Below are 16,061 nucleotides of genomic sequence, written 5' to 3' on the forward strand. Positions count from 1 at the left end.
AATATATTTAATGATCTTTAATGGGAATAGAATGGAGAGATAATTAAAATACAAAAAGAACCAAGTGGAATTTATAGAGATAAAAATTAAATTGGTGAAATGAAAAAAAATTACACTGGACAGGATTAACTGCAGCTTAGACACAGGAAGAGAAAGGACCAGTGAACTTGAAATGAGGCAATACAAACAGTTCAATCTAAAACATAGAAAAAAACCCACCGTCTTTGGGGTGATTCGTGGTGGACGTTTTGAGGGCAGCTGACCTGCAGCCTGCGCGTCCCGGACCGCCTCCCGTGGAAGCCTGAGCCGGCCGTGTAGCTTTCTCCCTTTGTCTCATAACCATGTCCACCAACGAGAATGCTAATTCACCAGCTGCCCGCCTTAACAGATTCAAGAACAAGGGGAAAGACAGTACAGAAATGAGGCGGCGTCGAATAGAAGTTAATGTGGAGCTGAGGAAAGCAAAGAAGGATGACCAGATGCTGAAAAGGAGAAACGTAAGCTCGTTTCCCGATGATGCTACCTCTCCACTGCAGGAAAACCGCAACAACCAGGGCACTGTAAATTGGTCAGGTGATGACACTGTCAAGGGCATAAATAGCAACAATTTGGAAAGCCAGCTCCAGGCTACTCAAGCTGCTAGGAAACTGCTTTCTCGGGAAAAGCAGCCCCCCATAGACAACATAATCCGGGCTGGTTTGATTCCAAAGTTTGTGTCCTTTTTGGGCAGAACTGATTGTAGTCCCATTCAGTTTGAATCCGCTTGGGCTCTCACCAACATTGCTTCCGGGACCTCAGAACAGACCAAGGCTGTGGTCGATGGAGGCGCGATCCCAGCGTTCATTTCCCTGTTGGCATCTTCCCACGCCCACATCAGCGAACAGGCTGTGTGGGCTTTAGGAAACATTGCAGGGGATGGTTCCGTTTTTCGAGACTTGGTTATCAAGTACGGTGCGGTTGATCCGCTTCTGGCTCTCCTCGCGGTTCCTGATATGTCATCATTAGCATGTGGCTACTTGCGTAACCTTACATGGACACTTTCAAACCTTTGTCGCAACAGGAACCCCGCACCCCCGCTAGATGCCGTCGAGCAGATTCTTCCTACCTTAGTTCGTCTCCTGCATCACGATGACCCAGAGGTCTTGGCAGATACCTGCTGGGCCATCTCCTACCTGACGGATGGTCCAAACGAACGGATTGAAATGGTCGTGAAAACAGGAGTTATGCCGCAGCTTGTGAAGCTTCTAGGAGCTACTGAATTGCCCATTGCGACTCCTGCGCTAAGAGCCATAGGAAATATTGTCACTGGGACAGATGAACAGACTCAGGTTGTAATAGACGCAGGAGCGCTTGCTATCTTTCCCAGCCTGCTAACAAACCCCAAAACTAATATTCAGAAGGAAGCCACGTGGACAATGTCAAACATCACAGCTGGCCGCCAGGACCAGATACAGCAAGTTGTGAATCATGGATTAGTCCCGTTCCTCGTTGGTGTTCTCTGTAAGGCAGACTTTAAGACACAAAAGGAAGCTGTCTGGGCTGTGACCAACTATACAAGTGGTGGGACAGTTGAACAGATTGTATACCTTGTCCATTGTGGCATAATAGAACCATTGATGAACCTCTTAACTGCGAAGGATACCAAAATTATTCTGGTCATTCTGGATGCCATTTCCAATATCTTTCAGGCTGCTGAGAAACTAGGTGAAACCGAGAAACTTAGTATAATGATTAAAGAATGTGGAGGTTTGGACAAAATCGAGGCTCTACAAAACCATGAAAATGAGTCTGTGTACAAAGCTTCATTAAACTTGATTGAGAAGTATTTCTCTGTAGAGGAAGAGGAAGATCAGAATGTTGTGCCAGAAACTACCTCTGAAGGCTATACGTTCCAGGTTCAGGATGGCACTGCTGGGACCTTTAACTTTTAGCTTGTACAGCCGACGCAGAAAGTTGTTTGTGGTGTGCTTTGTTTGGTAGAAGTTTGTCTTACTGTTTCTCTACTAAGAACTCTTTTTAAATGTGTTTTGTTATTGTAGCACTTTTTACAACAAAACTCTACTTGACCAGTTCCAAACTGTAAAAACTGTATGAAGCTCCTCCTGCCAGTGGGTTTCTTATTTCTATGTGGACTCTCCTCTCTTGCAGTGTCCTGTAAATAAAGATTAAATTCCACCCTTTTCTTAAAAAAAAAAAAAAAACATAGAAAAAAAAGATGGAAAAAATAAGGCTTCAGTGACCTGAGGACAATATCAAGTGGTTTATTGTATGTGTAATTGGAATCCCAGAGAACTGTAATTTAGTGGGAGAGGAGGAGAAGGAGACAGAAAAATAACTGAAGAAATAATGGCTGAAAAAATTCCAAATTTAATAAAAGCAATGAACCCATAGATCTACAAACCTTAATGAATCCCAAGGAGGATAAACATGCACAGAAAATCACATCAAAGCACATTACAATTAAATTGCTGAAAAACAGTGATAAAGAGAAAATCTTAAATACAGCCAGAGAAACAAGGCACATGATGTACAGGGAAACAAAGATGAGAATGAAAGCAGATTTCTATTCAGAAATGATGCAAGTCAGAATACAATGGTATGGCGTTTTTAAATTGCAGAATGAAAAAATAAAGTACTGTCAACATAGGGTTCTATATCCAGCAAAAACCTCCTTTACTGTATCCAATTCGGCTGGCTCAGTCAGAAGAGCATGTAACTCTTGATCTTGGGGTTGTGAGTTCAAGCCCCACATGGGGTGTAGATTATTTAAATAAATAAAACGTTAAAATAAAATATTCAACTTACAGTGAAATAAAGGCTTTTTAAGACAAACAAAAGCTGAGAGACTTTGTAATTGAACATCAATGAAATAATGTTACAGGAAATTCTTTAGGCAGAAGAAAAATAAAACCAGGTGAAAACTTGGATCTACACAAGGGAATGAAGAACACAAAAAGTGGTAAATATGTGGGCAAATATGAAAGTATTTTATTTTCGTAAGAAAATTCAACTACGTAAAGCAAAAATAACGTTGGTTTCATAACTTACACAGAAGCAAAATGTATGACAACAATAGCACAAAGGATGGATGGGGAAAATGGAAGTATACTGTTATAAGGTTATTACAGAACATTCAACTATTATTTAGAGTAGACTGGGTAAGCTAAGGAGATATGTCATAAACATTAGCACAGCCACTAAAAACTAAAATAGTAGGAAATAGGGGAATAAATGAACAGAGAACAGATGGGATGAATAGAGAACAAACAGCAAAGGACAGACAGGCAAGTTGAGGAAATTGTTAAGGAAAAGCATCAAACTGTTGAGAATAATGTGTACCATAAGAGAAGAACAGCGATCTATCAGATGGGCTTATAGTTGAAGTAAACAATAATCACAGAGGGAACAGGTAAGGATTAAAGAATCATTAGGAAACAGAATTGGGAAGCTTTTGCTTTTTGAAACATTTGGACTGAAGATCTACCTTCCAACATCTCAGAGTGTTAGGGACTCCTGTTTGTGCCTACTCAGACTGATGCACTTTCTTTCCTCAGGAAGAGAAGTTTTATTTATAACTTTTGTGTTAATGAACCCCAGGGCTCCTATGGAAATGTACTCTGACCTTTTACACAACATTTTTACTTAAGCCAAAGTAAAGGAGAGGCTGGACATTGAAAGATCAAATGGCTACCTTCCACTCTTTTCCTTTAAAAAATCAATAATTATTTTTTTTTCTTCTTAAGGAAGCTGCATCTGACTTTATGAAATTTGGCAGAGTTAAGCATCATATACTAGTTATTTTGATATTTAAATATGAGTAAGATTAGTAAATGGCAACTAAAATGGAGCCATTTGAGTAAGAATGGAAAACAGTGAAGCAGAACCATACACATTTGGTTAGATTTTTTTGTAGAGCATTTTATCTACCTAATCCAATGTAGTAATACAGATGAAAACATGAAGTTATGTGATCTGACACAATTTTGCTATCCAACTTTGTGGAACTTTTCTATATAATTTCTTATTTTGAAGCATTAAGCCTTATAGAATTCCTTTATAACAGTGTTATATGGGGTTCAAATTTACATTCACCCTACAGATAAATTCTCTTATGACAGGATTGATCATATAGAAATATGTGCTGTGGACATGCATCTGGAGTTATGTGCTGAAATTCATCTTTGAATTAAATTTAGAAAGGTGAAGGATTAGATGCATAGCTTTTCATTTATGCATCATCCTTAGAAATAGGCCCATTTCTAGGCCAGATCCAAGATTATGTCTTAGAAATTTGTTCCCATCTGAAGCATGATTAAGAAGACAGTTCTTGCCATGAAGGCTGTTAACAGAATAACCTCAGTATATCCAGGACAGTAGTCTGGGCTTCTGATGTCATGGGAGACTCTGTGTGCCCAGGAAAAAAAAAAAAAAAAGATTGCCTGCTAACACAATGGGATGATGACTTGCTAAAGAATTCAGTAATAAAAGTACCTTTCATGAATATAATCCATATTGAGCTATTTCACAAATAATGGCTTAGTTTATCGCATGTGTAATAGTTGACAAGTTTTGGGTAAGGAAATGAAGTAAATAGAGGCTAGTGACTTGTCTAAGAGCTCATGTTGACTGAGTACCGGCATGTAACAATCAATCAATATATCTTGCTACCTGGACTAATGAAGTAGTGCAGCAGAGCTTTCATTTCCTGCTTGAATGCTCATGATATGTATATATAAAGGCAATCATGTCTGCTGTAATATATGACAGTGTGAAAAAGAAGAAAAGCGTAATAGAGATGTCACTTTTAGAAAACTTCTGTAGGACCTGGGTAGCCTTTTGAATGGTACCTTTGAAAGCATAGCCTATGTTGGGGAGCTGTCCCTGGTGCTGAAACTGCCGTAAAGCAAGTACGTAAAAAAATGACCACCAATTTTTCATACATATTTTTTTCTGGGCTCCTATTACCAATCACAATCCTATTTTTCTTTAAGATTTTATTTATTTATTTATTTATTTGAGAGAGCAACAGCAATCAAGAAAGACGGATCATGAACTAGGGGAAAGGTAGATGGAGAGGGAGAGGCAGACTCCCCACTGAGCAGGGAGCCCAATACAGGACTCCACCCCAGGACCCTGGGATCATGACATGAGCTGAAGGCCACCTCTTAACTGACTGAGGTGCCCAGGTGCCCTCAGGTACCCCAATAATGACAATATTATTAATAAAAATTATATTTATAAAATATTTTCCCATCTTGAACGTTTTAAAGACCATTTTTAAGATTATAACCTTGTTATTTATGCAACATTAATTTTACATTTTAAAGTGTACAATTCAGCATATTCTAGTATATTCACAAAGTTGTAAAATTACCATCATTATCTAATGTCGAACATTTTATTACTGCAAAAGGAAATTCATCCTCAGACTTGCTGTCTCTATAGATTTTCCTGTTCTGGACTTTCCATGTAAGTGGAATCATACAATGTGTGATGATTTGTGACTGGCGTCTTACTGTAACATCATGTTTTCAAGGATTATCCATGTTTTAATATGTATCAGTACTTTGTTACTTTTTATTGACAGACAATAATCCATTGTATGGCTATGCTACATTTATTGTTTCTAGTTTTTACCTATGCTGCTACAAACATCTGAGTACAAGTTTTTTTGTGTGAACATGGTTTCAATTCTCTTGAATAGGTATCTAGGAGTAGAATTGCTGGGTTATATGATCTTTTCAATATCTAGAGGAACTGCCAAAATACTTTTCCAAAGTAGATGCAGTACTTTACATCTCCTGCCAGCCATGTATGAATATTCAAATCTCTCTACATCCTTGCCAACATTTGTTATTGTCTGTCTTCTTGATTTTAGTCATCCTAGTAGGATGTGAAATTGTATTGCACTGTAGTTTTTCACTTGTGCTTACATTTCCTTAATGGCTAATGATGCCAAACATCTCCTTAGGTACTTATTGGTCATTTGTTATCCTCTCTGGAGAAATGTCTGTTTAAATCTTTTGCCCATTTTAAAAAACTTGGGTGATTTTTTATTGTGGAAGTCAAAGAGCTCTTTACATATTCTGGATATGAGTCCCTTATCAAATATACCATTTGCAAATATTTTCTCTCACTCTATGGATTGTCTTGTCATTTTCTTGATGTTGTAAAGGATTATTTTCAACACAGTGGTCCTTCTCTGGTTCTTCTCAGACCTCTCCTCAGCATCTCTACAAGGGTTTGTTAATAGAGTGTAGTAAGAATTCCAAAATCTGAGCTCTTGTAGCACATTATGAAGCAGGGAACTCATTTACAATACACTTGTTGGGAAATATCATATGAAAGAATACTTTTAGTGGTTTTGTGTTAAAAGACTTGTTTGTCAAACTGGGTGATGCAGAATATGTGACCTCTGTCCCCTGTAGGAGAAGAGACATGCCTCAAATGCTGTTCTTTTCTCATTATACTGACTCTACTGTCCTCTTACTAATACAAACTCCGCTTGAAAATGTTGCCAGAAAAAAAAAAAAATAAATGGAAACATAGGACCATTTTCCATCCCAACAAAGATTAGGTTCTTATTTTCAAATTCTGTTCTTTGGCAAGAAAATACATTTCTTTTACACAATCGGAGATTAAACTATTTTTTAATTGAAAAATATTACCTTCTGCAAGTTTTCTGCCCCCTTAGTGGAAAGCAGAATAAGAAAAATAATCTAGTAAGTTAACTGGGGTCAATTTTATTCCCTTGAAAGTTTCAAAATGCAGCATTTATCCAACACCTACATTGAGTTGAAAAAATATCTTCTAACCCTCATAGCCCTGAGCCAAAAATATCTCTCCCCTCTATTGGCAGTTCTCCACTATGTGCTTAATTAAGCTAAGAGAATCGTTTTCCTCCTGCTAAAATCAATAATTGTTGTCCACATAATTGTGGACATAATTGAAGAATCATTCAAACATTTAAAGCTTAATTTGTTCATAGCATAAATTGTATTTATTAATATTTATTTTTAAATGCTTATTTTTAGGAAAGAAATCAGACTGATATAGTAGTTTTATGTACAAATATCTGAAATTCCCATTTAATTTATGTAGTTTTCACTCTACTATCCCAAAGTCATAACAGTTAAGGTCATTTATATTTTATCCAAATAGTTCTTGTGTAGATTTGCTTTTTAAAAGAAATACATAGTAGAAGTCTAGTTCTGTTTTTAAGATTTTATTTTTTTAAAGTAACCTGTACAACCAGTGTGGGGCTTGAACTTACAACCCTGAGATCAAGAGTTGTAGGCTTGGGGCGCCTGGGTGGCTCAGTGGGTTAAGGCCTCTGCCTTTTTCTCGGGTCATGATCCCAGTTCTGGGATAGAGCCCCGGATCGGGCTCTCTACTCAGCGGGGAGCCTGCTTCCCCCCCTTTCTCAGCCTGCCTCTCTGCTCATTTGTGATCTCTGTCAAATAAATAAATAAAATCTTTAAAAAAAGAGTTGTAGGCTCCACCTTCCAAGCCAGTGAGTTCTGTTTTTGATGTTACCATGATCTCTAGAAGACAGTGAGCTCCTGCTTTAATTTTATATCTTTTACAGATGACGCATGAATGATTAACTAAAACTGGCTTTAAAATTTTCTCTAGTACTATTATCAGAGTCACAATAAATACAAAAGAGTTTTTTTTGTTTGTTTGTTTTGCTTTGGGTTTTTTGGTTTTTGTTTGTTTGTTTTTTAACCACTGTTCCCTACTGGATTATGGGGAATTCGTAGTCAACAACAAAAGTCCTGACTTAAGAATTGCCTCAGCTAAGTCACGACTTGGGTCATTACCTTATTCTACATGGCATCAGAGAGATGAGAACATTTTAGAGGCGTGGGCTCTGTCAACCTCCACCATCTCAGTTGTCAAAAATTTCATAGCAGGCACAGAGCTGATAAAGTTCGCAAAACCAAATTTAGGGAAGGATTCACTGGAAATTGTTACGAGACCTGGGGAACAAATTTCCTACCACTTGGTGGTCTAGAGAATGTTACTCTGCTGGGATGTCTCCAAGAGCAACAATCACAAAGCATTGGATAACCATGTAACAATTAGATACCCTGAAATGCTGCCAGGGCTAACTTCCATTAAAGGAACAAGGAGGAAATTAACTTTCAAGAAAAATATTTTTTAAATTTCAAATGAACCAAGCAAATATTTACTTCTTTCTTACTGTGTGCCAGGAACCAGGCCAGTCTTTATTCAAGGAGATCACATTATAATGGCGAGACTAATGGAAAACAAATAGTGATAAAGCTGTTTTATGCCTATCTATATTCAGAACCAATGGAAATGGAGAAAATAATGCTCACAGGCAACTGGAGAATAGTAGAAGTTATAGTTTAAAAAGTAGGGTGGACCAAATTGTGAAGAGCATAGAACGTCACATCAATAATAAGCAATGGGGAACAGTCATTTGAATTTTAAAAGAACGATTTGGGGGGTGCCTGGCTGACAGTCAGTACAGCATGTGACTCTCGATCTGGGGTTGTGGGTTCAAGCCCCACAGGGAGTATAGAGATTACTTAAATATAAATATTTATTTGACAGAGAGAGACACAGGGAGAGAGGGAACACGAGCAGGGGAACGGGATAGGGAGAAGCAGGCTTCCCACTGAGCAGGGAGCCCGATGCGGGGCTCAATCCCACGACCCTAGAATCATGACCTGAGCCAAAGGCTGGTGCTTCACGACTGAGCCACCCAGGCACCCCTTAAATATAAAATCTTTAAGAGAGAGAGAGAGAGAATGACTTGGATGGAAGCATGGCAAATGGGAGGAGATGGAGGGGAGATTCAGAGAGACAGGGAGATTGGTGAGAGGATTAATGGGAGACAGGAGGCGAAGAAGAGAGTGATTTAATATAACAAGGCCTTTCTTGATAACCTATGTAAAATAGCATACCCTATAACTTATGACCCTCTACTCTGCTTTCCCCCCATAGAAGAACTTGCCACTAACACACACACACACATGCATGTAAGTATTAGCTGTTGTTCATTTCACTAGTAGAATATAAAATTCATAAGGAAAGGGACATCACTGTATTAACTGTTGTGTCCCCAGTGCCTACCATGAAACATGTGATATGGGATGAATGAAATGGCTAACTTAAGAAGTGGAGTTTGAGGGGTGCCTGCGTGGCTCAGTCGGTTCAGCACCTGCCTTCAGCTCAGCTCATGATCCCAGGGTCCTGAGATGGAGCCCCACATCGGGTTCCCTGTTTGGTGGGGAGCCTGCTTCTCCCTCTATTTCTGCCTGCCACACTGCCTACTTGTGCTCTTCCTCTGTCAAATAAATACATAAACAAAATATTTAAAAAAGAAAAGGGCAATTTACTGTTCTTCAAATACAATTAGGAGTAGAGAACAAGAGAGTTAAAAAAAAAAAGAGGTGGATTTTGATATTGACTAAGATAGGAAATAGAGAAGGAAAAGAAGGTTGGCAGTGGACTCCGTGTGCAGCGTGAGGGGGCGTCACAGTGAATGTGTGGTCCGGAACTGCGACTGCGACTGACATTTGGAAGCCATGGGTGCTGAGGTATCAGTAAAAGAACGAGTTTCTAATTAAGGGGACATTATATACTTCGTGTGCATCTCAGAGTTTTGTGTGACTTCTGGCCACCAGAACTCTTGTCTTCATCATCTGCTTCACTACATGGGATTTAGAGCTGTTAAGACTGCTGGGAAGCCTGTTCCTCTGGCCTGCCTGGCTATCCCTGTCTACTCTGGATTAACTCTAGTTTATTTCAGAGGTGACAATGTATATACGTCTTCAGTCCTTTGCAGAGTTTTAATATTGTCCACTGACCATGTCTGCTTTCCCATTAGCCACTTGAAATAACTACTCCCTAAACATAAAACACACACACATAGAGGCACCTGGGCGGCTCAGTGGGTTAAGCCGCTGCCTTCAGCTCAGGTCATGATCTCAGGGTCCTGGGATAGAGTCCCTCGTCGGACTCTCTGCTCAGCAGGGAGCCTTCTCCCTCTCTCTGTGCCTACCTCTCTGCCTGCTTGTGATCTCTCTCTGTCAAATAAATAAATAAAATCTTTAAATACACACACACACACACACACACACACGTCCCTGACCAATCATGTGATAAACCTTGAAACTAACAATGCATACATAAATACCACAGGAATAAGTAATTTGAAAACTCAAAAAAGATTCAGTGGAAATGAAGATGTTTCATGCTTTAGCAGGTAGCCATGATAGTCCTTGCTCCCCGGTGTCAATGAGAGCTAACATATTTCTGTTCTTCAGAATAACAAGGACATAAAGGTTTGGTAGTAAGTGTAACCCACGCCTGCTCCCTTCTCAGGGCATTTCCCAATGTCACTTTCAGTTAACAATTACCTGGAGGTGATAAGATAACTCAATTTGGTTGCCATTATGAATGTATCTTGAGCTCTCACACGTCGCACAGTGATTTGATAGGCTTCCCACATTTCATTAGAAGGATATAGCAGTGGAATTCACTCCACTGGCTTTTAAGCAAATCTGAATCATACAGTGTGTTCAATCTCATTAGGAGGTGGATACGGTGAATGTCAAACTTTCGTGATAGGCTAAGACTGTTCTAAGTTAAGACTCATCTATTGATGAACACATTAGATGGATTACAGTGTTCATTTATTAAATATTGTCATTTCATTTATGATGGTATTTTCCTACAGCAGCCTAGCAGACTAATATGACTCCTAAATCAAATACAATGTTCTGCTTTCTTGAAGACCTGAATGAGGACTATGACCATAAGGATGCCTGGGTGGGTCAGTTGGTCAAATGTCTCACTCTTGGTTTTGGCTCAGTTGGTCAAATGCCTCACTCTTGGTTTTGGCTCAGGTTGTGATCTCAGGTGGTGAGATGGAGGCTCTTGACAGGCGCCACGCTCAGCATGGAGTCTGCCTGAGACTCTGTCTCTCCCTCTGCCCCTCCTCCCTGCTCTCTCTCTCTAACAAATAAATAAATAAATCTTAAAAAAAAAAAAAAAAGACTATGATCATAAAAGGGGTGCCTGGGTGGTTCAATAGGTTAAGTGCCCAATTCTTGGTTTTTGCCTCAGGTCGTGATCTCAGGGTTATGAGATTGAGCCCCAATGTGAGGCTCCACGTTCAGCAGGCAGTCTGCTTGAAGATTCTCTCCTCTGCCCCCTCCCAACTTGCATTCCCATGGGTGTGTGCTCTCTCTCTCTCTAAAATAGAGAAATCTTAAAAAAAAAAAAAACTATAAAAAATTTTCAAAGACTATGACTATAAAATATGAGGAGGACAACTTTAATTTAAACTTTTAATCAATAAATTCCTTTGTAGTGTGCAAATTTCAGGAGCTCAAACACTTGTCGCATTAATGAAGATTGTTTAAATCAGCATTCCCAAAATGTGGCCTGGCACTCTTTCAGTGGGTCTATAAGGTTATCCTCATAGGCAGGCATCCCAAAAATATGGTTATTCTTCAGCAAGATGTTATGCTAATGTATAATAGATTTGTTTTTGAAAAGAATTTAAAATATATCAGTTTTGGGGCTCCTGGGTGACTTGGTCATTAGACGTCTGCCTTTAGCTGAGATCATGAACCCAGAGTCCTGGGATCAAGCCCTGCTCAGGAGGAAGCCTTCTTCTCACACTCCCCCTGCTTGTGTTCCCTCTCTCACTGTCTCCCTCTCTCTCTCTGTCAAATAACTAATAAACAAATCTTTTTTAAAAAATCTGTCAATTTTAGTATCTACAACTGTAAATAACAGTGGCTTGTTCTGAAGAGTAGGAAGCATGCCTTGCCAGATAAGGTCACGGGAGAAGCACCAGAGTCAGGAGGGAGGAAGAAGGGGAGAGCATAGGTGGGAGCCTTTACTGAGGACAAAAAGGAACAGGGGAGTCAGCGTAAGCAGGCTTACAATTGGTTAGTTTGAATAAATTCAGTAGGCCCTAGGGTGTCGGGGCTGTCTTGTGTCTTCCAGTATCTGGCCCTGGGCTGATTAGAATAGGAGACTATTGGTCCAAATGTTAGAACCCTACGAAAGCCTGATAAAGGTGTGTGGGCAAGGCAGGACTTTGGATTGGTTAGTTTGCATGTGAAAGGTGAGCTCCGGGGGGAGTAGCTTGTTATCTCTAGAGATAAGCTAGCCTCCTCAAACACTGTTCTTACTAGTTAAGAATGTGAAGAACGCAGAGGTGTTCAAAGACAAGACATTTGAGAAGCGGGCTAGGTAAGGTGCAGTAACAAAGAACCGCCCGAAGCTCAATGTCAAAGTCAACACAGCAAAGGTGATTTTTTTTTGCTCTTGCGCGTGAGGTCTTTACACTTTTGAAAGGCAGCATACAAAGAATAAATACTTAAAAAAAAAAAGGCCAAAATATCAAAACAAAATCACTTAAATTTAATTACCTTAGCTTACTGAGAAACTCCCTTTTATCCCTGTTTTTCTCATTTTTTTTAATGACTTAGTAAAATTTTATCACTATTGAGGAGTTCTGGGACTAGATCTGGAAGTTCCTGTTGTCTAGACGAATTATGGATGGGGAGACTTGAAGGGAAGACCCTCTTTTGTTCATGGGCTGAGAGAAAGAGCCTGGCAGAGAGTGGGGAGGTTGGAGACGTTGGAGAGGACCCTCGGCGGAAATCCTGGAGGAAATGAAAGGACAAGGGAGGGAATGGTGTGAGACAGAAGGACAGACAGACACATATTGCTTGGAAACAGGCTGGAAAAGAGGGTGAGACTGTGCTCTTGATGATAAGTAAGTGGAGAGAAGGAGAGAAGCTGAGGGAGTCTGTCTGTCTGTCTGTCTCTCTTTTTAAAAGATTTATTTTATTTCTTTTGGAGGGGGGCAGAGGGAGATAGAATCCACACAGATTCTGCACTGACCATGGAGCCCAACATGGGTCTCAGTCTCACAACCCTGAGATCAAGCCGAAATCAAGAGTGGGATGCTTACCTGTGCCACCCACGCGCCCCGAGAGTCCGCCTTGAATGACACTAGTTTTCTCTGTGAGCCACAGGCAAGTTCATTGCTAAACATGGAGAGAGCAGAGGATGGGGAGGGCTTAGGGGCCACCGCAGGACGTGGGAGAGGACGTAGACCAAGAACAAAGAACAGGTGATGGGACCGAGGCCCAGCTGACTTTAGACCCCCAACAGTAATAGCATGAAACCCACGGTAGCTTTCTGATAGGGCTTCTTATCTCTGATATTTAATAGACTAGGGCTTGGTGAGAGTAGAGATCTGACATTTACTGAAAGGCTGTGTAGTTGGATGGTGAGGGCACAGCCTTTGAGGTTAGCGGACCTGCGTTAGAATCCTGCCTCTATCACTGACTTTCCTGTTCTGCGAAATGGAGCCAATAATAGTCTTGTGTAATGTCTTCATGTGGGTAGTAATGGTTTCGTGGAGCTGAGCTCAGGACTAAAGGACTTAATATATGCTATGGTTTTCCCTTCCAGGTCTCCGGTTCCACCTAGCTTTCATGTTTTGTTTTGTTTTTTTGTTTGTTTGTTTTGTTTTGCTTGGATGTGTTGGGCTCTTGAAAAGCAACAAACCCAGCTCCTCTCCTGCCCTCATACATTTCCTCCATTTCCTCCGAGGGCTTGCCCTGCTCAGGCTCCTCTTCACGGATGGTGGGTGACTAAGGGCAGATACACCTGGCTTTTTCCTATCGTCTTCTCAAGCTATATGTTGGCATAATCGCTAAGTCCTACTTTCCTTGGGTCTTCAGGTTTGTATCTCAATTGTCTATTTTATTTTTTAACTTTTTAAAAGATTTTATTTATTTATTTGAGTGACAGGGAGAAAGCATGAGCGGGGGCATGGGGAGTGGGAGAGGGAGAAGCAGACTCCCCACTGAGCAGGGACCCTGGGATCATGGCCCAATCTGATGGCAGATGCTTGACTGACTGAGCCACCCAGTGGCCCCTCAATTAGCTATTGTAGAAGTAAATTACATCCTGCCACCAGGCCCATCTGTTCATCCACGCGCCCTCTGGGTAGGTACCTCTGGATACAGGGAAACATCACAGATGCAGAGGATGCTAAAGGTAAAAGCATGAAAATGGTTTTTTTTTGTTTGTTTGTTTGTTTTTTGTTTTTACAAAATCTCGTTTCAACGGTTACCTCTTTTAATTCTGTGAATTAATATATGTGAGTCTGGCGTTCAGCCCTGTGCTGGCGGCGACAGAGCTCTTAATCAGTAGTAGTTCAGTTCTTTGTTGTGCTCTCCCCTCTAGGCACTCTGCATCGCCTGGAAGGGCCATGCTGGTTCAGGTGGGGTCCTGAGGGGAGGTAGCCCTGGAGGCGTGGGGAATGGGGGGCGGTTATAGAAGTTGATGAGTTAGTAACTGCTCACCGTGAACACAGAGGCAAGAAGAGAAGGGGGCTCTGCTGGTAGAGAAGGGGGACCCCTTACACAGGGAGAGGAGGAGGAATGAAGGAGCTGAAAGTCCCACGGAGACTGATGAGCAAGGGGGAGAGGGGAAGGAGAGGTGGCTCCTGACAGGAGGGCGGAGTGTGAAGTCGACCAGTTTAAGGGGCTTTACTTCCCATGATGACAAGGTCTAGGCCGTAGCCATTGGAAAAGATGGCTGACGTTAAACACCGTTCGGAGAGAGGCCACTCTGAGCTGTGTTTCAGTCGCTTGTCCGAGGGAAAGTTGAAATGACACTATCTGGTTTCAAAGTTCTTCATAAATGTTGGAGAGTGATCTTGGCGTTGATAAAGAACCTGCAGGGACCCCAGGAGCAGAGACACCCAGAGCTGATGCGAGGCAGGAGCCTCCCCGGAAAGAACCTTGGTCTTTAATGGTAGCACGTGGCAGTCCTTCCACACGACTTCCTACTGTCCTCCTAGCAATCCCATGGGAGGCCCGCGGGCGGGAAACAGACCCTCTCCTGGACAACCAGATGCTAAGTGTGAGTGCTAGGACTCAGATCCTGTCCTGACTTGATCCATGTTAGCTGTAGTTTTCAGTGAGAACCTTGTTTCTCCACATACTAGTCACAGTAGGAGCTCAACCCCCTAGAAAAGAGAACATATAGACTCTGCCTTGAAAAGGAAGAACATCTCTCTCTGTTTTCTTCATCTAGCTCTTTGCTACAAGTGTTCAGGCTGTAAATAAATGGTGGTGGTCTCTGGGTGGTCAGGAGAAGGTCCAGGAGAGGTTCTTACAGTGCCACCTAGCGTCCCTCAATGGACTTACTCACAAAGCTTCGTCTATAAACACATACATACATATTTTTAAGTAGGTAGGTCCTGAACCTTATGTGAGGCTTGAACTCGCTACCCCGAGATCAGAAGTCACACGCATGCTCTATTGACTGAACTAGCCAGGTGCCCCAAGGCTATAAATATTCTGAAAAATAACTTATTTAATGAAACTGCAAGTAACTGATTAATTTTGCAGGAAAATAGCTATTAAAGCACCTAAATACTTCTCTCTCTCTACCTAGTAGATTTCTTAACCTGGCTTCTTCTTCTTTTTTTTTTTTTTAAAGATTTTATTTATTTATTTGACATGCAGAGATCACAAGTAGGCAGAGAGGCAGGCAGAGAGAGAGGAGGAAGCAGGCTCCCTGATGAGCAGAGAGCCCAACGTGGGGCTCGATCCCAGAACCCTGGTGTCATGACCTGAGCTGAAGGCAGAGGCTTTAACCCACTGAGCCACCCAGGCACCCCTTAACCTGGCTTCTTGATTACCCTGAGGACTAGACCAGTTCAGTGAGCCACCTCATTCCACACAACAGAAATTGTGACCTTGTGAAGTCCAGGGTTATTGTAAACGAACACTTCTCACAAGGGCTGGATCCGCTGGAACAGTGAAAAGATCCCTAGGCTTGGTGCCAGAAGTGTCCGAGACATTTGGGTCTTGACTTGGGGGGAATGCAAAGGTGCTTCACAAACCACAAAGTGCCGAGCGAAAGTATTAGATAGAGCTGTTGTTTCCTGTACTATTCCAGGCCCTTCTCGTGCCTCCCTTCTAATCCTTATAACGGACCTATAAGAATGACTATCTAGATCTTATGTCTAATGAGACAGA

At 41.2% G+C, this 16,061-nt stretch overlaps 1 protein-coding gene across 1 annotated transcript; it reads left to right on the top strand.

The window, feature by feature from the left end:
* Positions 1-224: 224 nt before the first annotated feature.
* LOC132027723 (importin subunit alpha-1-like) lies at positions 225-2,069 on the top strand. The gene has a single exon (XM_059416465.1). It carries the CDS (start codon positions 342-344, stop codon positions 1,929-1,931), a length of 1,590 nt encoding a protein of 529 aa, XP_059272448.1. The 5' UTR covers positions 225-341; the 3' UTR covers positions 1,932-2,069.
* Positions 2,070-16,061: the final 13,992 nt, after the last annotated feature.

The sequence above is a fragment of the Mustela nigripes genome, chromosome 12 (assembly GCF_022355385.1).
Source record: "Mustela nigripes isolate SB6536 chromosome 12, MUSNIG.SB6536, whole genome shotgun sequence".
In the NCBI taxonomy this organism is placed as follows: domain Eukaryota; kingdom Metazoa; phylum Chordata; class Mammalia; order Carnivora; family Mustelidae; genus Mustela; species Mustela nigripes.